The sequence below is a fragment of the Pundamilia nyererei genome, unplaced genomic scaffold (assembly GCF_000239375.1).
Source record: "Pundamilia nyererei isolate P.nyererei 1_Seehausen unplaced genomic scaffold, PunNye1.0 scaffold00015, whole genome shotgun sequence".
NCBI lineage: Eukaryota > Metazoa > Chordata > Actinopteri > Cichliformes > Cichlidae > Pundamilia > Pundamilia nyererei.
In genome coordinates this window covers 3,201,811-3,228,625 of record NW_005187416.1, presented here as the reverse complement: position 1 = coordinate 3,228,625, position 26,815 = coordinate 3,201,811, and the positions used below count along the sequence as shown (strand labels likewise).

Sequence of the window (26,815 nt, the reverse complement as noted above, 5' to 3'; positions counted from 1 at the left end):
CAAACAGTGCAGATGAGGAGGGCACAGAGTAAGAAAGGAAGAGAGTGTGGTTCATTTACAAAAATAAAAGATGCAGAATAAGCACTTTTCTTGCTTCTGAAATGGTGCTGGTGTGATTTATAGCCGTGTTTTTAACAGATGTTTTGTGAAAGATGTCTGTGAAAACTTGAATTAGAGTAAGAGAGTAGGAGCTATTATATGAATGTAGTATAAAAGTAAGATCCACAGAGCATTCGTGATGATGATCCTAATGTTAACAATACACAGTAAAAGCTCTAGGTAAGTATTTTCTCCTGTGCCTCAGGTCTGAATAGAAGAGTTAGATCTGCAGTTAAAGACCATTGCCGTTTGGTATTTCACTCGAGCACTACTTTTCCTTGTTATACTCGCATCTTAGAGGAATCATTTCATTCATAGCCCTCGGTATTCAGTATGTTCACTTAGGTTTGAAATGTCAGTAGTTTTCTCATAAATGTAGACAAATATTACAAAACACAGTTTAGGTTTTACTCTCAGTCATGTTAGTCATGTGTGCAGGCAACATGTACACCCAAAAAATTAAGACAAGTTCAAATATTGGTGACCTTGACTTCAAGGTCAAGGTCAGGTTTTCTGAGACTAATTTGAGAAAGATCTCACTATAAGTGTATCTACTAGGAGGTTGAGGGGAATCACTGGTTATGTGCATCTTGGCAGTGAATATAAGCATGACAAGTTAACATTTCTGCCTGAAATGTGTTTATTTTTGCATTTTAGATGAGACCACAAGGCTACCTGGTGAGCAGGGTCAGAGCCCTACTGGCATCCACATCTCAAAGAGGCTACTCTTCTCCATCGTGCATGAAAAATCAGGTACGTTTGAATTACCGAGACGATATAGGCATTTGGCTTCATTTTAAATGGCTGTGGTAATTGCTAGTGCTGATGGGTTTGAGATTTCCTCATTGATGCTATTTTGTACTTGACAGCTAAACAGAAGGATTTAAAGCTCATGTGAAATATTTCAGCTATACACATAGTCACAATATTACCCTTATATTTCCTCTCATTAAGGCTTCAAATTTGGATAAAAGGCTGTCACTGCGCTTCCCTCATATTATATCACAACTAGTTCTTAGCATCAAAGCTCCTTTTTTTGTGGCTGCAGCGTAATAGCAGTAATGGGTTTTACAGATTCATCGGATGAGTTGATTAAAGAGCTTTTTCTTCCATTTTCCAGTTTCCTAACTTATTCTCAGCGATTATATAAATACATATAGACATGAGAACTGTACATTGTCCAGCACTGAACCGAAGATGTGTTTGAGGTCGTTAGGAAACCATGACGACGCCGTAGTTTATCAAACGGTGATCACAGATGTGTCATTTTCAGGCTTAAAGCTCAACTCAGATTTTATTTTATTAATAACGAGGTTCAAAGTCCTCTTAAAATTATTCCTGTTACACTATATGTCATGACAGGTTTGGATTTTACTTAAATCTACAACCATAGAGGAGACTTTGCATGCTGTTATTATTGTTCCTGCCGGGATTTGGAGGCTGATATGTACAGTAGCCAAGCACTGTTTACTGAACTGAGGCTGACCTGTGCTAAAACTTAAACAAGAAGGGTTAAGCTATTGAGAATAATCCTTTAAGAAGATTGCACTGATTTACCAAGTTGTTGCTGAGTAAATGGAAAAGATTAATTTCAGATCCTTAGCACTACAGTCAGATAAAACACTTTGAGAGGCTAAAGCTGCAGTAAACTTTGATGCAAGGACCGCATTTCCTTCTCTCTGTTTTCGTACAGAAAAATGGGACGCGTTCATTCGGGAAACAGAAGACATCAACACGCTGAGAGAGTGTGTTCAGATCTTGTTCAACAGCAGATACGGTGAGGAGGTCCTCTTACTACACAAATGGCTAAAAAAACAGCTCAACGTGAAGACGTGTGCACCGATGATGCATTAAAAGCATGTAAGGATGCTCGCAAGCAAACCAGCTGCAGGATCCTCGTGCTGTCTTTAATAGAGAAAAGCTACCAAATGCAAAAGTTCACCATTTGGAATCAAGTCAAGAACTTTTTATCTTGAGATGATGGATCAGCGTTGCCTGCCCTACACACACACACACACACACACACACACACAGATTTATTTGACAGAGAGCAGAGATACGAAGATGAACTTGTGTGTATTTGCATGGTTCATCAAGGCAGTTTAAGAATTAGTCATGTCACCTCCAGTCCAATGATCCGTGTTTCTGGATGCAAATTTCCCACCCTTATGGGATTTTTCATCAGTTTGCTCTCAAATGTACAGATTTGTGTCCATGTACACAAAAGGGTTGATTGATACTTTTTCTCTGCAGTTTTTTAATTTATCAGTGAGAGGATAATTATCATTGTCTCAATACAAGGAAGGATAATTATAGTTTAAATATAAGGACTCACAAATATCAGCAGATTCCTGGAAATTGCTGAAATTATTGGAATGGACATGTGAGAATATACAAAGAAGTGGAAAAACTGTAGGGAAAAAATGACCACAACAAAGAGAGGGAACCCAGGAGAAGCACGTCCTGAAGTTTTGTTTATTTCTTTTGTGGCTGGGTAACATCGGCCACGTATGTATGTTACGTCGTAAACTCTACAAAGATTCACCGCAGAAGTCTGAATCAACCGTGATGCTCCTGATGGTTCAGATATCAGATATTATGATGTATATTATAATCATAATTATATTACCTAGGGACTATGTAGCAACAATGTAGCTAACACGACGTCTTTTTAATATTTAGGCAATTAAAAAAGCACATTTTTTACATTTCACAAGAATAACGTTTAGTTTATATCCACAAATCTTCTCTTATGCATGAAATATTATGACGCCACCAGGTTGCCTAGCAATCACCTAGATAGATATGGGCTAAAATCATTGTTTTTTCCACCTACAAGACCTAAAAAAAAGCATCACAACATCCCAATTATATCCACAAAAGCTGAATTTTACACCACATATTATAATTATATTATAGCGCTCATATTGCCTAGCAACCACCTAACAACAGGCTAAAGTAAGTGCCATTTTAACGAACAGGCCAAGAAATGCAAGCACTGGCAGGGACTAGTTGTTGCTTTGGTCATCTAGTCGTCTGCATACATGAATTAATGCTATTTAACTAATAGTGATGGCATTGGTTTAATGCATTAATGAGCTATAAAAAAATCCCCCTGATTGACGAGCTATTTGCGATCACTCTGATCATCAGCTGTGCCCGAGGTCCATCACCATAACCCCACTGGAGGCTGCTAGTGCTAATGAGTTAACTATATTTTGTAGATTTAAAATTTAAGAATTTTCTCTGTTTTCTACCTCCAGCTGAGGCATTGGGTCTAGATCACATGGTGCCTGTCCCCTACCGCAAAATAGCCTGCGATCCAGGGGCCGTGGAGATCATCGGCATCCCCGACCAGATCCCCTTCAAGAGACCGTGCACATACGGAGTCCCCAAGCTCAAACGCATCCTGGATGAGCGCCACGGAATCCGCTTTATAGTCAAACGGTAACAAATGCTTTAAGACAAGAACTGGTGAAAGTGCATGACATCATTTCTTGTACTCTCACTGTCAGAGTGTTGTAGTTAGAACAAAGAAGCACCTGGATGCATATTTTTTACAAACGTCTAATTTACTCACTGACCAGAGATCCATCCAGATTTACCCACTTGATGCTTAATTATCACCAAACTGCAGAATGGCGTCCCTACAGAAACTTTAATTTGGGAAAGATTTTTTTAAGAAGCAGCTACCAGCCACGCCAGCCTATACCATCTGTTTGTTAAATGTCTGTTTCCTTCAGCACACTACGTCCCGCTGAGTGGTAAACCATTTCCATTCATGTCCCAAATGACTTTCCCTTGCCAGCGCATTGCGCTAATGGCTGCTCTTCCATCCATTTGTTTGAGCTAATTTAAATGAGCCACCATGCCTTGTTTGAGATAACACATCTTTTAACGAATCCTGCAGGCAGCTCATTAGCCTTAATACAATTAGGAAAGATTGAAAATGTCATTAATTCAGATCAAATCACATTCCCATTGTCTGTGAGAGATGTTCCAGATGCAGGCAGCGATGTGCTTTTTTGGCATCTTCTCTGTTGTCAGTCTATGATCATTTTTATACAAACAGTAACTGTAACTGAAGCGTTGTGCTCATTTAGTTCTGCAGCCATGCTATTAATTATTCTCAGGTGATGTCCCGTGTAATAACCACCCGAGTTTCACTCGTCTCACGCTTCACTTTGTGAAAAGATGCTGAAAATATAAGAAATGTAAAATCCCGTCAGTTTTAGGTTAACAGGCTCACTAAACTGCTGACATTACTGAGAATAAGGTAGTCGTTATTAACTATTATTAAGTCTTTTTTTTAAATACAAATAGTAGTCATACACACTTTATATGGTCTATATCAGCGGTCCCCAACCTTTTTTTGCACCACGGACCAGTTTAATGTCAGACAATATTTTCACGGACCGGCCTTTGAGGTGTCGCAGATAAATACAACAAAATAAAATGATACGACCAAGAGAAAAGCCGTGGTATTTTGTAAATATAATAATAAACAGAAAGTCACTGTGTAATTGTGTAACTTCGTTAGCAGTGTCCTCCTGAAGTGCGTCAACAACATTGAGAGTAACATCCTCCTCTCTGCCCCTTAATGCTCTCTGGTCGCTATGGTAACGCGTAAATATTTCTTTCAAAGTAAGACACACAACTACAACACGGGAAAAGACCCTGAAAACCATCCATTTCACACCCGAGCCTCAACTCTCGCGGCCCGGTACCAAACAACTCACGGACCGCCCCGGGGGTTGGGGACCGCTGGTCTATATGGTCATCAAGGCAGCTCTGTGTTTTTCTTCAAAGTGGACAGCCAATCAGAAAAAAGTTGGCTTAAAAAAGGTTATTTACAGAATTAGAGGCAGTAGATGAGCCTTCTCTCATCTCATCAAGTGTCTTCCTCGTGTTGAAAATGAAAATCGTAACACCGTGGTGAAGACCAAACTGTCTTCACTGCTAATGGGTTGGACTGAAGACGCGCGTCGTCTCGTTAGTGCTCCTTTTTTATTGTAGCATCAACTTCAGAATTTAAACACTTTATTAAATAATGTCTATAAATTCCCTTCAGCCTCAGTTTAACATGAACACCCTTAGATTCACAGTCAAAAGAGCAGGCAAACATTCTGCCAGCCGTCAGACTTGATAATATTCACATAGACAAAAAGTGATCTGGGCTTCACTAAAACCACAAATTCTCTCAATAAAAATACTATAAAAAAGCTAAAAGTGCTATAATTAATAAATAGAGCTAAATTTAAAAAATGAATAAATAAATGATACGTATGTGCACAATTTGCTTTAGCTTATTCAGATTATTAATATCAGCTGGGACAAAGTTGTCTCTGTCCTGTGAGACCACTAGCGTCCATCCAGAGTAAAGAAGCTCCGAATCCCCACATTAGGAGTGGGAGTCATTATTGAAATGGAGCCGGTCGTCCACCTGTCTGGTATACAGATACTTAAGGTTAAGCTGCGATTTACCGATCAGCTTCCCTGACCAGTTTCAGTTTGGATCAGTTTGTTCCGATCCTTCAAAGATGGGTTACCGTACTATGACGCAAAGGAATAGATCTGACTCAAGAAAAGATCTAAAAAATAAATGGATAGTGTCTCAATGGTCTTATCAGTGTAACAGGAGTACAGTTTCCATAAACAGAACAAATGTTGATGAGCCTTTTTTCTCTGCTTCACAGTTTATACCAAAATTCAGTCTTGAATCAATAAAAGCCCCAAAATACAAAAGACTGCATATAGTCCACAGTTTGACCCTTATTGTTTGTGGCGTCAGGTGTGCTGGAATTTCTCCTCAAATCCACGATCACTTCTTCTGTTATGTTGAGCTGAAGGTAAGACTGTGCTCAACACCAGGTCCATGGGCGGTTTCCTTGCCAACGATGTCACACAAATACAAATACCATGATATGATGAAAAATACTCATAAATGTATTTCTGGTGTCTAAGCTGTAATATTTTGCCCTATTAAGACCATAGAACAACAGTTTAGTTTCTTAAGTTTGCAAGTAAATAAGACCTAAGATTATGATCACGCAGGAGAAGAACGCTTCACTGGCAGGCAGAGAGTGGCAGCATGTGCCAGAAGGAAGGGGAAGCAATCCAGGAGTATATCACAGTTAATCCACAGTTAATTTTAGTCAGAGGAATTCGGGGCTCACAAAAGGAACGACTCAGTTATGTTTGATTATGTTTGACTGATTGTTTAAAGAGCAGCTAATGTGCTAAAGCAGCCGTTAACAATGTTCCACTTCTGCAGTTTTTTGCAACTTGAGTTTTGTCCTGAGAGCTGAGGTGGTCTTTAAACAGAGTCGCTCACAGCCTGTGTTTCTTTCTGTCTTCCAGAATGTTTGATGAGAGGATCTTTACCGGTAAGAATGTGATTGATTCTGTTTCTTTCTTTCCCCTTTCTTAGAAGAATAGAAGTTGGGGTCATGTCTTTAAAAATACTTAAAACAACAAGAACCTAAACATCGAATGTGCTTGTACTTTACTAGTGTATTTACCTGCTGCATCTTACTTTAAATGTAGTGTAACCCTCATAAGAATAGGATCTACTCACTGCCTTAGGCCCCTGTTATACTGGCCTTGCAGTGTGCACCGTCACATCTGCTGTCGCTGTAACCTGGTGCCACTGTCTGGAAGACATGAGTGTCACTTTTTACCACCGTTTTAATAATTTATCTGTACAGAAGCTCAGAGATTCACAGATTATACAGCGGGAGATGCTACAACAGCTTGAAAAGATGACGCTTTGTGGAAAAATCTCTGAAATTTCTTTGCCCCTGGGTTTGACTTGCGCTCCTCCTACACCAGCGCTGATGCCGAAGTTTTGTCTGAGTGGCGACGCCTCATCATTCAGGAGAATACTGCAGTGGGTAGCTGTGCCGTAAAGGCCGGCAGAAATGGATGTGTGCATGATGATGTAATCGGTGGTGCATGAAGCGGCCAGTGAGGCGGGTGTAATGACCCCATCAGTTGTAGCCATAGATAGCTTCTGTGCTTAAAACCCACAATATTTTTAATGGCCAGCAGGGGGGGCAGTACCTGTCATTGCACAGAGCAAATGGCCCTCAAGTGACGATCCTGATGAGATTTTGGGTCGTACTGAATAAAACATTAAGTCTAAATTAGTAAATGTTGGCCTGTGTATCTGAAAGAGGGAGAATCCTGTATATGCTCACTAGCTATCACAAGCCAATGACCATCACATCCCATTTCAAAATGTCAAGATGGTGAAAAAAGCTGATCTCGAGTCCTCATAACAAGATGTTGCCGAATATCAAAATCCATTTTTAATACTGTCTGACGAATGCATTAAAACAGCAACCCCACTGTGTGAGCTCATAGGTATTATTTGGATTGGTCCACGACTGGGCTACTGTGATACCACATTATCAGTTAGCAGTTAGCAGTGCATGCAGGTTGTGACAGTGTGCAACTGCTTAAAAACATAGAAAATGAAAAAACACCCAATTATTTAACATATTTTATTTTTTAAATATCACGGTTCCCTTTAGTACGCAGTTAGCTTGACTCTCATGCTTGCAGCTGGTGACTTTTAAGCACCGATGACTAAAAGTGAGAGAAAATTTGGTTCGTTGCCTAAAAGCAGCCTGAATTTTCATTAAACATGAATATTCTCCATCTTCTCAAAGGAGAACTTTTGGCATAAAGTAATTGTTTTTGGTAGCTTTCCATATGTGCTTTGTGAGTGACCTTAGCTGTAAAATATTTGTCAAGACCCTTAAACTTTATCACAGTAACCAAAGAGCGCTCCGCCAAGAGTTTATTTATATATTTACACCACACAGATGTTCTTCGCTAATGGCGTGCGGTGTTTGTTTATCTTCTGCGTCTTGTTTTTTCAAGCTGCTGGCAAGATTGCAAGGGAGGAGGGCAAGCACGACCTGGGCTCTACGCCCGAAGACAGCTTCCCTGACAATCTGAGCATCCCGCCCACCACAGCCGAGCTGGTCAGCAATCCTCACAGCAGCAGGTCAGAACGTGGCCCACACACACACTCACACAAACATGGCATTACCCTGCAGACGTTGTTTATAGTGCTGGAATTTGAGCTTAATGGCATGCAGCCAAATTGTGCCTCTGCATTCAGTGGTATTACTCATAATAATTAAACCGCTGTTTACGGATTTTAGTTACATTTACATTACCATGATGGGACTTTGTTTCCTAAACGGGCCTTGTTACATGATTAATGTTCGGTTCACTTTGCTTTAGTTTTATTTCTTTCTCTGCGTCCTGTCTGTCGAGTACATTAGCAGAACTGAACATTTCTACTTCAACTTGCCGCCTCTGACTCGACTTCCTAGAACGACAGGAGGCCAAGCTGGAGGTTGCAGACTTGGAGATGCTAAGATTTTTGTTGGGAGTCACCAGGATGGACAATAAGTACAGCAAAGGGACGGCTCAGGCTGAGCGGTTGGAGACAAAGGCTAGGACAGTTTGGACGTTGAGGATGAGGAGGGATAGTGGATATATTGGTCAAAGGATGCTGAGTATGGAGGTGCCAGGGCGGAGGAAAAGAGGACCACAGAGAAAATTCATGCCTGCAGTGAAAGAGGACGTGCAGAGGGTTGTTGGTTGACGCTGGGGGTGGAGGGTAGGATGGAAGCAGATGATCTGCAGCCGATCTGATATGGTGTCGGTGCTGTTCTTACATCATCAGAATAATGTATTCAGCCAAGAAGTTAGCTAATTCTTTTAAAAACTATCCCTCACAAGCCAACCCAGGTTACCTAATTTCAGCTAACAGCAAGGCTAACTTGATAATATATTTGTAATATTGTATATATTAACCAAGAAAAGAGTATTATGATGATGATGATGATGATGAAGGAACACTATATTTACCTTCTAATTGATATACTGGACAATCGAGCCGTTATTAAAAATAATGGTTATCCATTAGCCATTTTTACACATGAAATAATGAAGAAGTTTGAAAGAAGAAGTAAAAAAGAAAGAACCACGTAATATTTATTGTTCCATGAAGCAATCAATAATTAAAGCAAGTGATGATTTATGATTTATTCTCTCCCGCTGGTATAAACATGCTACGTGTTCCTTGTACTAATATGGTGCCTGTTCTCACACTCGCTTTATACCTGGTGCAAAGAAACAATTTGAGGCAAGCATCTAGGCCAAGGACACTTTGATGTGTGCTTTTGAGCAGCTGGGATTGAACCAGTGACCCCGGATGACAAGCTCTGACTCCTGAGTCTAAATCCCTTCATGCTAGAAGTGAGAAATGCTTCCCCGGTGTCTCCCTCTGTTCGTGCAGCTCAGCGGTTCTGTCTGTCGGTGCCACCGCACAATAGGCGATAAACACTATAGTGGGCGGATGGCACTGCATGAATCAATGTTAACGTGTATGGAATCTCTGCCATTGGGGTTGTGACTGTGGTGCTAACAAGTGTGGAAACCCTGCATAGCCAGTGTTTAAAGATCCCCGGTGTTGGGCTCAGAAGTCATTTAATTTCCCTTTAAAGGAGACAGATGATTTAAAATACGCCACAAAAAAGGATTTTTAATGATTGTGTTCTGCAGATATTTGCAAATCACCCTTTTTCTATTTGATTTTACCTCACAGATCAACCAGTGCTTGTGTGAGTCCCTTGGCTGAGTGCGAAGCAGGTACGTGCTAATAAATGAAGTTCAGCATAATAAAAACGCTCTGTGATATTCGGCTGTGTGAAGTTACAAATGATTTGAGCCCCGAGTATTGAACAAAGGTTTCCCCCGTCCCCCGGAGTCGCTTTCATATCGCGTTTTGCAGTCTGATCCCTTCCAACACGTTCTATCGTCTGCTTAAATCTGTTTTTACACGACCATAAAACACAGTGCTGACGGGAACTCGTGCAGAATGAACTGTTCAATCCCCGCAGGTCCTTCAGGAGATTGCATTCCTTTGAGGAGGATTAAAACAGAGCCTCCAGACGGGGAAATCATTCAAGTTACGGTGCCAGGTAAGCGAGCGCACGCTTGGCTGCCATTAAGTTTGAGATTCGTTTCTTTTTTTCACTCGTAGAAAAATACAATTGGAGCAGACGCGGGTTTTCTTGCATTGTCATTGAGATAGAAGTCACAGAGACACAGAAACCTGGAGACTGTTTTCATCGTTGGTGCTGTCCCTGTTTGTGATTCCCCTTCTTTCACTCCTTTGTTCGCCTGACAGTTTTGCATTTGCCAGTTTTGATTAGTCGGTTCCTGTGGGTGAGCGCTTTCTGTCAGTAGCCAAATCTGATACCCAAATTTGTTTGGATAAATTCAAATGCAGCCAAAGTGAGGAATCACAATTAGAAAAGGGGGATTCCCCGATTAGCCGGAGCCAACCTTGGATCATAAAAATGAAGAGAAAGCCTTGGCTGCTATTGCATTTACTCATCTTATTCGATTTTAAAGTTTTAAAAAAAGAAAGAAAACAATTTTTGCTTTCGTCTCTCAGTGAAAGGCTCACTCATTGAGAGTCAAAGCTCTGCTGTTTTGAGCAAAATCAGACATTTAAAATAAAAACTTAAAAAGAATAAAGCTTCATTCATGTTTGTAGTTCCAGATTCATTATATATTCTTCATTTTTCCTTTTTCTTTAATTCCTCACAGTGTGGTGAGTTACACTTTTGCTTAGTAAGTGAAAGATCCCCAGTAATCCTCCTTTCTATCTCACCATGCGCACCAATGCCTCCCAATAATTGTTGTGTGGACAAATGAGACACATTTTAAGACGTAGTTTCATTATTGTGAAAAACGTTTAAAAAAAAATAAAAATAAAGGATCAATCTATTAAATCCAGCTTGTTTGCAATGTTTTAAAGGGGAACTTTGTTGGGTGTGTGAAGAGTTTGAAAGCACTAGCTGAGGTTCATGCTTCCATGGAAGTCTTCAAACATATTTTGGTTTTGCAAGATTAAAGACTTTGAGGGTGGAGGATAAGTGATTGGTTCTGTCAGTTCAACTTCCCCTGCCCAGTTAAAAAGCATGAAGTTCCTGCCCTAAATTCTCAACTGTTTAAATGAATGCACTGAAAAACAAGGCTGGGTGATTTCAAGCTAACATCAGTAACAGGAAGCGCTGAGATAACAGCAGAAATGCAGCAGCAGTGCAAGAAGTGTTGCAGCTCCACTGTGTCCTGCTGCTCTCTTGTCTCCGTTGCACCACAAACTGAAAACCTGGTGTGAATACTGTTTGTTTCTCCAGATGCCGGCACGAGTGGGGAGGAGCCCAGCGAGTCTGTGGCCGAGCCCGTCGCCGCCGCACCGTGTCCAGCCACAGCCTCGCCCTCTGCTCCATCTGCCTCGTCTGCCCCGCCCCCCGCTCCTTCGGCTCCCCACCACTCAATGGAAAACCACGCAGGTAACCTCTTCCCCGTCAGCCCACACCTCCATTGTCGCCTCCCTCCTCACACTGTGGCTCCTGGAATGCCAGCTCCTACCAAGGCCTCCACATACAGTTTTGTAGGGAGCTAATTAAGCCACAGCACGTATGAAACCACTTTTCTCACGTTCTTTATCTTCCACTCTTCCACTTCCTTATGACCAAACCTCCCCAATCACTACTAGCCACTCCCACAACCTTAAATATACCTTCTCTCCCCAACTCTGACCTACTGTAGCTTGTTTCTTCCTCCAGCCTCACAACGACGATCTGTGAAATGCACCCTGCATCGACTGCAGCTTGTCAACATACTCTTTAGCTTTAAAATCTGGGCATGCGCATAACTGTCAGTGTGTTTTACATGCACCAACTGCTCGAGCGTGGTCGGACTCCAACCGAAGTGTGTGTTTTTTGTTTTGCCTTTTTAAATATTTGCAACTGATGATCACAACCAGCCACCATCAGTCAGGGGACAGTAAAAAAACAGGAGGAAAAGTTTGTTGTGAAAGAGTAGACATCAGACCATCCTAAGGCCGTGTATGGCACATAACTCAGGACGCCTTACAGCACTGACTCCTAATGCTACAGCTAGTTCATTTTCATAGACCTTTTTCTAGACTAAAGGTTCTCTTTTAATCATCTTGGTAGGCTGTGCTTGATTTCAATTTGTGTCACTGCAGCCAGAGCTGACGCTGGGTGGCGTAACAAGTAGCTGCTTTGTACCAAATATCTTCAAAAACAAACCGGGGCTTCTGTTTCACCTTAATTCAGAAGGTAGGCGGTTTTTGAAGCGCTCCCACTTCACCTACGAAGCACCGGCTGCACGGAAACATCGCCTCATAGGTGTGTGCTGTCTTACAACACTTCAGTCGGTTGTTAATTGTGTGCCCTTTGCCCTTAAGAGTCCAAACTGAAACGTTTCAGTGATTAGCAGGATGCATGGTGCATATTTGCAGATTTTGAGTAATTTTATCCACTAGTCCAGTTTTAGAGAGACCAAACTTTTCCTCAAAGGTCCTGTTGAGACTCCTAAATCCTCCTCCCCGTATAGAACTCGTTCTCTCCCTTAAACCTTAGGTTAATAGAGTAAGGTCACCAAGAACATCTGAGTAGACGCCACTCTCTTTATCAACTGCACCCGCCTCATTTACCAGGTGCTTCTATACTGTGCCGGGGTCATTCAGATTGCAGACAAATGCATGCAGATGTATGTCTGAGGTTTCTGACTGCCCCGCTGTGATGGAGGTGAAGGACATTTAATTGTGCAGCTGGCAGCATTTAAAGATTAGACTGAGAAATTTAAAAAAACGGCAGCGTTTTCTCTCTTTCTGGGCAATCCACTTCACTTTCACCAGTTTTCATTCAATCTCGTTAAAAGTGTAAGATTTCAAAATATGATTTCCAATCTCCTGTGATCAAATTCCATTCACTCATTCTGTAGTAGGATGGAAGCAGAAATCTCTGCCTCTACATTTTCTTGAATGGACACTTTAAAGTTTAGGACTCTATTCTTTCTCTGGAAAATACCTGCACTATCAGTTACATTGTCCAAATGTCAAGTGCAACTTTCTTATATATAAATTAACATATAAATGAGGCCCTTTTTTGAACATCTGAAGGAGGTGCTGCTACAATGCTACAGAGAGTCTGCTCAGAGTGATCTTGGCATTAAGCATTTTGTTTTCTTTTATTGATTTCATTGTGCTTTGTTTAAGTTTTCTTTTCTTTCACAAATGACCTCTAAAGGAAAGACAATGAAGGTAAGTGCACTCAGTCACATTTAATATTATTTGCACCTCAGTCATTTGTCAAAGTATTTGAATGATGGCAATTTGCATTAATTTTCAAGGTAAAATAGGTCTGATCAAGACAATAATCCCTTTTGCATGAATGACATATTCATATTGCACATATGAGAATACCCAGTTCACTTTCCTGTAGATACAAATCTTATCCTTTTTTAAAAAGTCCTGTTTGCCCTTAAGTATAGTGAAAGGTTTGACTTGATGATCTTCACAAAACTGCAGTTCCACTCTCAAGTATTCCTGTGTCATAATAATTGTCCATTGGCTTCTTCAGCACAGATGACATACAGTATCTTTCTTTTGACAGTGTTTTTTAAATTTTACATTATTGTTCCCACTTTTACCTCAACAGGCTGGATTTTGATGCATTTTGAATTTTTTATGTTGTGTTGGGCAAAGGGAGCTCTGTTGTGAGTCTGTTGTGGTTGCATCATATTCCTTTTACAGCTTACACAGATCCTCTGTCATGTTATGATGGATTAGCTACACAAGCTAGATGTAGCTTTCAAATAGTATTGCTTTAAGTTGTCTTAGAACACGCTCAAAGTAATGAGAAAAACATGGCTGTTACCAAGTGATGAAAACTGTAGTGTATTACAACAGGACCAAAAAGTATGGCTTAAAACGTTTCAACGTTCCAGTAGTACACGAGCTTGTAATAATCACATGGATATTCAGCAGATTTAGCAGAAAGACTCATAAGCCCACATTAAACAGACCTCCTGGTGGCTACTCTGCAGCCATCTTTATGATGCCACGTTGTTTGGAATACTCAATCGTACATGGGTGGAGAGAAATTCAGTTCAATTCAGTTTTATTTATATAGCACCAAATCACGACAAGTTGCCTCAATGCACTTTTATATTGTAAGGTAGACATCCTCCAATAATACAGAGAAAATCCCAAATGTCTGACAACCCTCTATGAGCAAGCACTTTGGCGACAGTGGGAAGGAAAAACTCCCTTTTAACAGGAAGAAACCTCCAGCAGAACCAGGCTCAGGGAGGGGCGGGGTGAGAGAAGGAAGACAGGATAAAGACATGCTGTGGAAGAGAGACAGAGGTTAATAACAGATATGATTCAATGCAGAGAGGTCTGTTAACACAGAGTGAGTGAGAAGGGTGACAAGAACTGAATGTGTGTCTTGGGACTTTAAGTAGACACCCATGGCAACAAATCCACACAAAAGCGCCTACAGTTATCCAGGATCCTTTTTCTGTGAGGCAACAGTGCTGACCTCTGTGCTCCACCGTAATTGACTTGCTGAATGCTGGAAACATTCATCACCTTGGGCCGCGTTGCCGGCAATAACTCAGCCTCGTTCCCAGCTGGTGTTGGACTCGCCCAGGGCTGCCCTTTGTCTCCGTTTCTAGGTGGAGCAAGGTGGCAGAAGGCTTCCACTTTGGTGGCCTCAGGATCTTTTTTCTGCTCTTTGCAGATGATGTAGTTGCGTTGCCTTGTTCGGGTTGTGGCCTCCAGTTCACACTGAAGTAGTTCGCAGCCGAATATGAAGCTGTGGAAATTAGACCACCCCGGGGAGGAGTGCTGGATCAGGCAGGAGTTTAAGTATCTCAGGGCCTTGTCCACGAGTGAGGGGAGCAGGAGATTGACAGGCAGATTGAGGCCACGGCTGCTGTGCTGCGGATGCTGCAGCGATCCATGGTGAAGAGAGCTGTGCGTAACAGTGAAGCTGTTGATTTGCCGATCTATCTACATCCCTACCCTCACCTATGGTCAACGAGCTTTGGGTAGTGACTGAAAGAATGAGATCGTGGACATGAGCAGTGAAAGTGAGCTTTCTCCGAAGGGTTGCTGCCCTCTTACTTAGTTAATCAAGAGAGTTGAGCCGCTATTCCTGCACATCGAAAGGAGCCATCAAGCATCTAACAAGGATGCCTTGGACGCTTCCTGGGCGAGGTGTCCCACCACATGTCCCACTGGGAGGGGGCCACTGGGTGGACCCAGGGCATGTTGGAAAAAGTATATCTTTCCATCTGATAAGCTGGAGGTGGAGCACGGAGCTGTGGGCTTCTCTGTTTAGGCTGTCCCCCCCCCCTCGACCCAACCCCGGATGAACGGAAACAAATGGATAGATGGGGAAAAAAACATTTTATAAACCACTTTCTTCCTCCTGTTGTTGATCACAGATTTAAAAGTCCTGCCCTGCAGACTCCACACATAACACATCACGAAAAAAAAAATCACATTTCCACCTCTGCTTCTGGGCTAATGGCAAAACAACACCCCCACCGTCCATTCTCGTGTTTGTATGTTTAACACTGAGCGGCGATGTTGATTAACGGCCTTGGACAGGCGGTATGATATGTGTTCTTGGCGGCAGTTTGCCTGGAATCATTAATTAAAGAACATTCAGCGTTGCCCTACTGTAACAGTAATATTCCACTGACAGAAAATGGACAATAACATTGAATTATCACAGTCTCATATGTTGCACCTGTTGTTTTGTCCATCCCCTGTGTGTACTGAGGGTAGACATGAGGTGTCAGATAAAGAGTTTAGCCTTCACAGATGTAATCATTGCTGCACAATGATGTTAGGCATGCCTCAAGTCAGAATAGGACCAGCGCTAATCTCTGATGCAGTAAAGCAACAATGTGACGACTCAAGAGATTGATTGACACAAATAAAACCGTGCATCTTTGGATAAACTGTCATAGAAATGTTTTACAGTAGCCGTGCGCCACCGTTCTCATGCTTTTCTCACATCTTGCAGCTGAAGCTCTGTCACCCACTGCTGCCCCGCAGAGCATAAGAAGATCTTCTGAAGGTAGGGTGGACTGACTCATTCAGGATGTTTTTCTGCACAGTGCATTTGGCCCACACTCTCACTGTGTGATTGTCTGTAACCTTGCCAAAGAGGCAGATTAGAATTAAATAACACTCTAACCCAGCGCCCTCACCTTTGGAAATATTTCTGTTTTGCTGTTTAGTCTCATTTTTGCACCTTCACCACTCTGCCTCCCTACATCCATCTGCGGTTAATGTATCACACTCTACATTGACCTGGTAATGACACAGTCAGTTTGTCATTACCGGGTCAGCGCAGGGCAGGTAGAATTTATCAAATTGAAGTTGGCAAGTGGAGATGTAGTAATGTTCACAGGTGGGAAGCTGCCTAACCCCGTCGACCCCAAGTAATAATTCTTTTTCGGCGCTCTCGGCGCAAAGCTGTTCGTTTTTCATTTGCTTGACTCTTTCAGCAGGGAGCCTGGTGGAGGACATCGGTGAAATGATTCTTCAGCTGCGGAGACAAGTGGAGAGCATCTTCAGCATTAAGTATGGTAAGCTACCTGTAGCGGGGGAGCTTTTATCCTCATCCGCAGCGGGGGCAGGAAGTTATGCCAGGGCTATAAATTTTGCAGGAAGACTTTGATCTCTCCTTAACCAGTGTACAGCAATTTAAAATCTAAGCTTTTAAAATCTGAATATTAATATTGGAACATTTAAGGTTTTCAATAATTCAGCACATGAGAATGAATCTGTTAAGTGTGGGGCAAAGGATGGGGCATGAAAAGGAAGAATCTCATTTTCACATCAGAGGAGTTAAAGCATAAAGACACAAAGTATTAGTCGCCTTTTAGAAGGCGGCATGTCACAGCACGCCAGCGACTCTCTGAACATAGACATGCGTGCGCTAAGAGTGAGTGTGGGTATTTGTTCGTATGGGTAATTTTAACACGGCAATGCTCAAAGTTATTAACGAGTTCTTCTTATTTCCTTTAAATACAAAGAAAAGTTTCAGTTCTTAGTTTAAAAAGGGTTTTAGTTCAGCCGGCTGAGGGACTGATGAGCTCATGACAGATGAGGCGAGACATGTGCCTGTCCATCCACACATTACAATAACCTGTGAGCTGGATGAGCTTTCTACGTCACGTTAGGTTAATGTGAGCAACGTGAGCATGAGACTGAAAACGAGCTAAAAATCGGGTTGTTTTTGTTATTTTTTGATTTTAGTTTTTAAAGCTATCGTTTTATAATAGATTTCCTTGAGTTTAGAAATATGGATGGTGCTATCGCAACATTTGTCTCATGGTGGGTGTATCCATGTGACCGTGTAGCTTTTTAGTTTGCCGGTGTGACAAACGAGGGTCGGATCTGACCGAGTGACAGGGGGACGGTGCAGATGCCCCCCGAAGCTTATCCTGCTTTGCCCGTGTTGACTTTAAATTATGGGGGCCATCATTTACAAAATAAATGTCACTGCCTTGGCTTTTTGTGTTGTCTCTTTTGGACTTTGATCAAAAGCTTTCAAATAAAACTTGCTTTCTGTTTTGTTTTTTTAATTTTTAACCCCTATTGTAGCAATCATGTTGTATTCAGTAAGGCCTGGAACTACAGAACAAAACCATAAACTTTCATCTTTCCATCTGTCATATGTTTGTGTTACTCTAAGAACAGAGTAACAGGAGTATTTCACTCACTCAAAAATGCACAAACATTTGGATTCTTTGTTAGTGTAATTAATCTGCACAGCTTGCTATAATATTTGTGAGATAACCGCATTAAACTCTACAAATGCAAGAGGTCCAGTTCAGCGACTCCTCACAGCTATAGCCGCCTGTATCACCCACTTGAGCCTCAGTAAGGGTACTTGTGTAAAAGGTGACCCTCTCTCTCTGTAGCTGTTAGAAGGCGTAAACTAACCACAGAGATCAAAACTGTCGAGCCAGGCTGAGATGGCCATTTGAGATGCAACTCGACACTTTCATGTTAGCTCCTTTATTGCTGCTTGGTTAAAAGCAGCAATAAAGGATTGCTGCGATCGTGGCTCAAGAGTTGGGAGTTTGCCTTGTAATCGGAGGGTTGCCGGTTCGAGCCCCGACAGTCTCGGTTGTTGTGTCCTTGGGCAAGACACTTCACCCGTTGCCTACTGGTGGTGGTCAGAGGGCCCGGTGGCGCCAGTGTCCGGATAGCCTCGCCTCTGTCAGTGCGCCCCAGGGTGGCTGTGGCTACAATGTAGCTGCCATCACCAGTCTGGGTGGATGACTGGATGTGTAAAGCTCTTTGGGGTCCTTAGGGACTAGTAGAGTGCTATACAAATACAGGCCATTTACCATTTTAAAACTGTCACACAAATTTGGCGAACTTTCCCTGTTTGGTGTTTTTGCAATTTTCCCCAGATTTCAGAAGACGGAAAAAAATGAGATGAATTGGAATAAGACGACTTGAATGAAATAGATCAATAAGCTTTGTGCTTGTTTTTCCTGTTTTTCCTTCTTCAGCTGAAGCCCTGGGCCTTCCTGAACCAACCAAGGTGCCGTACTCCAAATTCCAGATGTACCCTGAGGATCTGTATGTAACCGGGCTGCCAGAGGGAATCTCTATCCGAAGACCCAACTGTTTCGGAGCAGCCAAACTACGCAAGATCCTGGCTGCCAGCAGTCAGATCCAGTTTGTTATCAAAAGGTGAGAAATAATTATATATAGAAAGTCATCTGGAGAGTGTAGCGGTGCGTTGAAGTGTGTGTTATTTCAGTTTTCGCTCTCTGATTTGTAAATATCGTCACAATCTTTTGCTCATCTCTAGACCCGAGCTCTTAGCTGAGCAGGTAAAACAAGAGATGCCTTCCATCCCGATCTGTGATTCAGGTTTGTCTCTTTTTATACTTACTTTCTCATCAGCAGCATCTTCAACCCAAACGAATCACACACATATGCAGTGTTAAATTTTGATATGCTTGTTTTGTCCTCTGCAATACATGGTTGAAGTTTTAAGGTCAAATCCAGTTCACAGGCTATTTTGAAAACGGCTCCTTTGAAGAACAACAGAAAGTCCCTGCAGGGATTTTTCTGCAGCTGCCTCCTCTTTATTTGTGACAAAGCTCCTAACGTTTGCTTTATTCAGTAAGTCTTAAGACGACAAAAGTTTAACCTTTAAATGTTTTTCTCCAAAGAGCTGGATGCCAAGGATGCAGCACCAGTAACGGAGGACACTGCGGCTGTATCCAAGAGACCTGGATTCTCAGGTACGGTCGAGCTGCATCGGTCATCTCAGATTTGCCGTTAACTGTTTAAACATGAATCGCCTCTGCTCGCTGACGTTGAAAGCCAGATGACATATATTTTAAAGTGTCTTCGTCCTCTTGTCAACAGAGTGCTTGGAGTCCAAGCTGTCCAGAATCGACCTGGCCAACACGCTGCGAGAGCAGGTCCAAGATCTCTTCAACAGGAAGTATGGGGAGGCATTGGGCATCAAGTACCCCGTCCAAGTGCCTTACAAAAGGATCAAGAACAACCCGGACTCGGTCATCATCGAGGGCCTTCCCCCCGGCATCCCCTTCAGGAAGCCCTGCACCTTCGGCTCCCAGAACCTGGAGAGGATCCTGGCTGTCGCTGACAAAATCAGCTTCACCATCACCAGGTGAGAAATGCTGATCACTCTAAGAGCTGTTTAATATTCTGACTGGTAACGATGCACTTTCCCAGTATATTCATCTGTGGTGCTAAACCAAAATAACAAGCTACAAAATGCACAAATTCAAATGTTTTCATCAAATAAGATCCATATCTGTCTATCGGTCTTCCTTCCTGCAGTTAATGGCTTGGATATTTATTACTGTCTTTAAATATATGTCGGCTAATTCTGTTCATTGTGCTTGTTTCATTGTGTTGCATGCAGACCATTTCAAGGACTTATTCCAAAACCAGGTATGAGCACGCTGCGCTTTGCTTTCATGACATCTGATTTATTACGCAGCATCTATCACAGAGAGCAAAACAACATTTAATGTTACTAAACATAGTTTTCGTTGACTTCATCAGCACCTCGACGAGTCACTTTACTAAAGAAGGCCTACGCTTCAATAAATGGTGAGGAGAAAATGCTTTGATAGCGTCCATTATAAATGCTGCGGCTTTTATTTTGAATGCTGTCTGTGACCGATTCTCTCCTCCTGACAGATGATGACGACATTAACCGCATGGGGGAGAAAGTAGTCCTTCGAGAGCAAGTCAAGGAACTCTTCAACAAGAAATACGGTAAATAGATCCGCAGCGTGGAGCTGTTGTTATCTGTACAAGACGGATAACCTTTTTACCATGAACCAGTTTCATCTGCATGATGGGTCCAAGTCGTGGGCGTGTTCAGTTTAATTCTCACAACACAGGAGAAAAACAACACGTCCCTTATTGCTCAGGGTGAGCCTCATAAGTGAGACGTGTGGCTGGAAATTTAAATCCAGAATGTTCGTCCTACTTGTTGAATTAGGGGCAAGTCTTATAAATGCATGCTCCAAATTTCACTCATGAAACGTGGCTGTTAAATTTTGTGGAGCAATTTCAATACAGGCTTCACACAATTTGGTATAGAAGCCTGGAGAGGAAAAAAACAAACAAACAAAACAAAACAAAAACGGCTCTAACGTCACAGCAGTGCCTTAAAAATACAACATTTCCACGTGCATAGGGTCCACGGGTGGAAAGTCTGCACGGTAAACAATAAAAAACCTCTTATCAAAGTGGTGTCTATAGAGAGATTTAGTGCAAACTGATTTATTTTAGTTTGTGTGGCAAAGAAAAACTTCACATGTTGAATTGTTGTGCACCTAACAAATTTCAGCATTCTTACTTCTTATTTATTGAGGACCACAGGTGAAACAGCTCTGCGATAGGCCCCGCGGCTGATACGCTCTTTCATTTTGGGCCCTTACCACCACGCAGTGCTTCAGCAAACACGTTACCTCACGTTCTCGCTCACACGAACACACAAACAAATTTAAGTTATAAAATATTGTCATGTAGCAATAATCAGTAACATCTGTAGGATCATTCCAGCTTTGAATCAGCACCACGGACAGCAACCGCAGTCAGCGATCTTGGGAGCAGACAAACTCACATCTTCTTCTTCAGCCAGGCTAACACACGCTTTGGTTGCTAACTTATTACTGTGATGATTGCAGTGTATGAAGTTCCACCTTTGTTCAGGTTATAATAAAAGATCTCAAAGGGTAATAATGCTGCACCTGCACCTCTGCTTAAGAACTTTTAGCTGCTGTTATCAAAATGAATGAACGCTGCATTTCTATGCACGTTTCATACCTACAGTATGCCAGTTACAGGCATGAGTTTCTTTATTCATGGGAAAACATGTGCCTGCATGCTTCTTATTTTTCACAGGAAAAGAAAAGGTGTCACACTGATCGTGCCGTTGTTGTTTGTTCTGTTTAGGTGAGGCTCTGGGCTTAGATCGCTCCGTCGTGGTCCCGTACAAGCTAATCCGCGGCAGTCCAGAGTCTATAGAAGTTAGTGGCCTTCCAGACGAAATCCCTTTCCGAAACCCAAACACCTACGACATCGTGTGCCTGGAGAAAATCCTTCAAGCCGCAGATAAAATAACATTCAACATCAAGAGCCAGCTACAGTGAGTGCAGCGACACCGGAATGTTCAGCAGCGCTAGCCGTCGCTGCACCGTACATTTCAGCGGGAATTTAGGGTTTTGCTTCTCGGTAGTTAAGCTCATTATGGTTTATTTATGCTTTGGATTTAAATCCAGCCTCTAAGATGTCAAAGAATAAATCTTCCACAGCAAATGTAAATAAAATGAAATAGAAAACAACGTTTTGACATCCAAGCAGTTAAGCTATGATGAAAGAATGAAGGCAAAGCTTTAAATCGTGCACAATTCAGGGATTTTTTTTCTCTAGGTATCAAGTAAGTGCAGTCTGAATAGAGGGCTAATTAGAATTCAGGAATGTTTTTTATAGTTACAAAAAAAAGATTGTATCTTTAAAGAAACAAAAATGCAGCTACATTACCTAAAATGACCCGGCCTTTTCTCTCTCCTGTTCAGACCTTTTGCAGAAATCTGTAGCCAAGCTTGTAACACAGGTAAGTGTTACACAAACAACCTTCTGTTGATGGAAGTGAGGCTTTCTGTGCTGCGTGTGCCTCCAGAGTAAAAGCCTTTGCTTTGTGCCTTCAGTAGGAACAGACGCCTCCACTAATCGACGGAAACGCAAGAGAGTCCAGGAGAGCAACCAAGTGCCTGCCTCCTCCGACCTGGGAATATCAAGCAATCAGATTCCAGTGATGGTACATTAAATAAAATATATATTTTCTTCACCATATGAAATCATAAGCTAGTTGATGAATACTAGGACATCTTTATTCTTCTGTTCTTACTCACACAGGTCCTTAAAGACTCTTAAAAACCTTAAATACACTTTGATTTCAGAGCTACAGCATGCTGGCCTGCTGTTAGGGCAAAAATGCACTTTATTAAGGAAGCCCCCCTTTACCTCGACTTAACTGTAGCTTTGATCAGTCAGAGAAACTCAAGCATTTAAGACGCCTAACAGAATGCGTATCAGCTCAAGTGCAGTGTATGTGGAGCATTTAGCTGCTGTCAGAGGCAGCCTCTGACATGTAACTGCAGCCATCACCAGTCCCGACAGGTGGCACAGCCTCTCTTCCTGTGACAGGTAGGTTTATAGTAGCGGTTTTAGCAAAGTGGAAGGTAAGCAGCGCAGTTATTCAGGACTGACTGAGAAAATGAGCGGTTATATATCAGCCGTGTCACTGACTCTGACGACACGATGTGTTAACGCGCGCTTACAAGGAGGAAAGGAACACAGCTAGCACTGCTAACGTTAGCCACGCTGTATCCAGGGATGTCAGGATGTAAAGTTTCAAACTCAATACTGATAACGAGGGAAACGGGGAAAACTTCGATGATCCATCATAACAGAACAAGATCCTGGCAGCAGGAAATAGGACAGGAGTTCCTCGTTGAACTTCCACGTAGGCTTCATGTATAACTGCGAGAGCTACAGCTCTGCTTGTTTTCTGTGCTTCTGGTGAGTTGGCAGCATATTTACCATATTTATCCCTTTAATGTCTGGTAGATGTTTTAGAAACAACACACTATTAGACACAAATAGTTAAACTGATGCTCCCTGTTAATGTCCCAGCTCACACGTTAACTAGCCAGAACCACAATGGTACAATGATAACTGAACAAACGGAGAATGTAGCAACCAGGTAACAGTTAAATGATGTGGTGACTGTTTAATGGTTCAGCGTCGTTGTACCAGGAACTTTTACTGACCTCTCAAATCCCTCAAAGACCAGGATGTCGGCGTTTACGATGCTTTGCCAAGGTTGTTTCAGCTTCGTTGCCACCACTTAGTTGTCTTGTTTGCATGCAGGCTTATTGCATCCTCGGCCTTTCCCTGGCATTTTGCTTCATATGCAAAGTCTATCATGCTACGCCAGCTCACTGACTGTTGGTGTGTTCAGCTGCTAGTGAGGGGTGGAGCTGTGAACTGGAGAAGGCACAGATGGCACTGTTGGTGTTTTTTGATTGATTGATTGATTTTTATTTTTTTTGGGGGGGGGTAACCTTTTTGTACCCATTAATTTCATTTTTGTTACACCCCACATTTCTCTATAAATTATTCCTCGTAGTTTGTTTATTTTAAACAAATAAAATCATTTAAGGGGATGATGATGTAGAGGTCTCAAAACTCGTGGGTCAAATATGATACACTTCGCCTTATTGGGTTAAAGCACATCTAATATCAGATCAGTAAAAAGCTGATGATGGTCCTCTCCCCATAAGTTCATGTTTTCTCAATCTTCTTAATGCGATAACTTCAAAACAAGATGACGTAGGATTGTGAAATTGATACCACAGGTGCGTCTACTAAGAGGCTGAGGAGTGGTTGCCAGCATTTTTATGAGTGTTTTCTGTCTTTTAGACTAGTCCACTAGTTTTCTTCCTCTCTCCCTCTGTCGTTTAAAAGACTAGTAAATTAGTGACTAGGCACGTCCTTCATCTGTGGTGATACCTCCATACAAATGGGCAGGCTAAGCAAACCAGAGAGCTGGCATAAATTGGATAATTTAGAAAAAAGCCAAAAGATATTGGCGTGAAAGGCAGGAAACCCCGGTCGCTGATGGAGTCGGAGTCGATAAAACACCTTAAACTGCAGTAGATGACTGTGTGTTCAACTGTAAGTACTGAAATGTAATATTAAAACGGGTTTAGAGGCAAGGTCAGCAACATTTTGCAGTAATGAAATCATTTCCTCCACCATTATGCTTCTTCCCTGCAGCAGTGGCCCATGTACATGGTGGACTACAGTGGAGTGAACGTGCAGGTTCCCGGGAAAGTCAATTACTGAAGGAGGAACCAGGACGGCAGCAAAGGGATTCAAGGAGGAGTTTGTCAACACTCGCCACTCTTCCACAGTGCAACACTAACACTTTACCAGTGCTACAACTTAACGATCTCTCCAGACTGAATACAGAGAGCTGCAGGTTTGACTCTGAGAATGATGCTCGAGTGTTGAGGAACAACAGAATGTATGTGGGTCGAAACGTTGCAGGGCAGATGTCGGCTCGACGGGACTGCTATCAGCTGGTCGCGACAGTAATCTTGTTGTTTTTTTTTACAAACTGCAAATATTACCGACGTCGTGTTATTTGCCCTTGCATTTTATAAAATGAGTCATGCTGTTGTTTTCCAGCATTTGGTTGCAATGTATTACTGACAGAAAATGTCTTTCATAATGATATGGTTCCATATTATTCAGATATTTGTACTTTTTATTTATTATATTTATTATTAAAATATAACATTATGTGCAGGGATGTAAAATATATTATTCTGTTACACAGCTCTTCGAGGAACTATCACAACACTAACAGATGCTACTAGCACTCAGTAACTACAGGTAACCGCTGAAAACATGATTAAAATGAAGTGTCTTAATTGGGTGTTGGGGTGACGGCAAGATTTTAGAAATTAAAGGAGACAAAACGGACTCAGAGTCTGCCCCACGGAGCAGGGAAAACCTCTGCTCGCATTGAAAACGAGACACTCGGTAAACAGCCTTTTTTATGTTAGCACTACATTAACGATTTGTAAAATATTGTCATTTTAAGTCAGCCTGAATGTATCATGTAAAGAAAAGAATGGTATGTTATTCTGCGGTGACTGTCTCTGGACTAACAATATTTAATATGCTGTACCTTAACGCCAATTAGGCCTTTGAAATAAAATGTGTTGCCTTGCACTTTCATTTTGTAGTAGTTTGTTTTGGTGTTGGCGAGGTGGGGGGGGGGGTCAACTTAATGAAAATGAAGAGGAGTGTAAAAAGCAAGATGGTGGTGAGTTGAGCCCATAATGAGGATTAAATATGATGACAAATAACTAAAAGCTGTTAGTCTAGGCTTAAATGTCAACGGCAGGAACCTGAATATTGTTACTGTCGCTAGCAAGTAAGCAAAATTTGTATTTATATTGTACCTTTCAAGATAAATATCACAAAGTGTTACAGAACAAACCTGCCGGAGCATTAAAACAAGAGGTCAAAAATATGTTTTTTTTAAACAAAGAGTTTTTAGCTGCTTTGTAACAGAATTACAATAATTCAAACGTGACAAAATAAAGGCATAAATAATAATTTTCAATTCAGAGTATGACACAGTGGAAGTCAACTTGGCAATGTTTTTAATTGGTAAACTATGAGAGAGCCAGAGATTTAATGTGAGCTTGCAAAGTTCTTGATTGAACATTTAAGAAAAGTGGCAAAGGGACCTAAAATTTCCATCAGGCAAAATCTGTCAGGGCCCAAACGAGGGCTCTTGTTTTTTATTGAGTCGGAGAAGACTGTCTGCTAACCCGTGCTGGGCTTGTAATATGTAACTGTAGGCTTGACATATACAACTGAATGTCATCTGCGTAGAAGCGATAAGAAATATCATTAGAAGTCCTCCAAATGTGCTGAAGAGGGAGCAGATAACAGAAACGATAAAGCCCCCAAAACAGAACCCTGTGGCACACCGTAGGCAAGAAGTGTATCTGAACTTTGAGGCAGCCATGCAATATCGTCTGAAAGCTCAGACACCAGTAGTTAGAGTATTAACACTTCATAACCAGCAACTTTGTCTCAGCCATTGTTACCAAAATAAACATGGGTTCTGCTGTTTCCTTGAGTAATGTTTTACCTGTCATTTTAGGGGACTGTTATTATTATTAATAACATAATTGTGATGAATGCTGGTTGGAGGGGTCCCAGCAGACTCTGGAACTGTCACTGCCTGCAGCAGACTGGCAGCCAGACCAGCATGTACCCCACCTCTCACCTAAAATCAGCCTCGCAGGCAGCAGTGAATCAGCTGAGACAAGAACTGATGGATGGGTGATCTGCAGGAGTCCAAACATTACACAAATCTATTGAAAGAATGATTCAAATCTGTATGTGCACGATTAAAAATGAAGAAGAAGCTGCTGCTCATCATGACTATTGGCTATTTTCACGCAACAAAAAACAAACAAACTGATTTTGAAAAATCAGTTCTTGAAATGTTAAGTTTCTATTATTTACTCAGTAGACAAAAATTCATCTATCAGTATTAAGTTTAATAGCTCAGTAAGGCCCATGGATATTTCTATTATAAATAATTATATAGTCATATTTACCAATCGAAGTTCTCATTTAAGCAGCCTTATTTTTTTCAAAAATAATATCTCAGTC

The 26,815-nt window shown here is 41.7% G+C and overlaps 1 protein-coding gene across 2 annotated transcripts in view; it reads left to right on the top strand.

Annotated features, from left to right (window-relative positions):
* Positions 1-25,351, top strand: part of gtf2ird1 (GTF2I repeat domain containing 1) — a 40,185-nt gene extending 14,834 nt beyond the window's left edge. The window contains exons 7-27 of one of the 2 annotated variants that reach the window (XM_005725418.1): positions 757-852; positions 1,793-1,876; positions 3,363-3,546; positions 6,460-6,485; positions 7,987-8,113; positions 9,728-9,771; positions 10,023-10,103; positions 11,331-11,486; positions 16,047-16,100; positions 16,537-16,614; positions 18,556-18,739; positions 18,861-18,922; positions 19,228-19,299; positions 19,427-19,694; positions 19,953-19,981; positions 20,096-20,143; positions 20,234-20,311; positions 21,500-21,692; positions 22,123-22,160; positions 22,255-22,364; positions 24,389-25,351. In XM_005725418.1, coding sequence (XP_005725475.1) covers positions 757-852; positions 1,793-1,876; positions 3,363-3,546; positions 6,460-6,485; positions 7,987-8,113; positions 9,728-9,771; positions 10,023-10,103; positions 11,331-11,486; positions 16,047-16,100; positions 16,537-16,614; positions 18,556-18,739; positions 18,861-18,922; positions 19,228-19,299; positions 19,427-19,694; positions 19,953-19,981; positions 20,096-20,143; positions 20,234-20,311; positions 21,500-21,692; positions 22,123-22,160; positions 22,255-22,364; positions 24,389-24,457 — 2,081 coding nt within the window. In that variant the 3' untranslated portion in view covers positions 24,458-25,351. Of the gene's footprint in view, positions 1-756; positions 853-1,792; positions 1,877-3,362; positions 3,547-6,459; positions 6,486-7,986; positions 8,114-9,727; positions 9,772-10,022; positions 10,104-11,330; positions 11,487-16,046; positions 16,101-16,533; positions 16,615-18,555; positions 18,740-18,860; positions 18,923-19,227; positions 19,300-19,426; positions 19,695-19,952; positions 19,982-20,095; positions 20,144-20,233; positions 20,312-21,499; positions 21,693-22,122; positions 22,161-22,254; positions 22,365-24,388 lie in introns of both variants that reach the window. The other variant, XM_013908857.1, reaches the window with a different exon arrangement.
* The last annotated feature ends 1,464 nt before the right edge of the window (positions 25,352-26,815 follow it).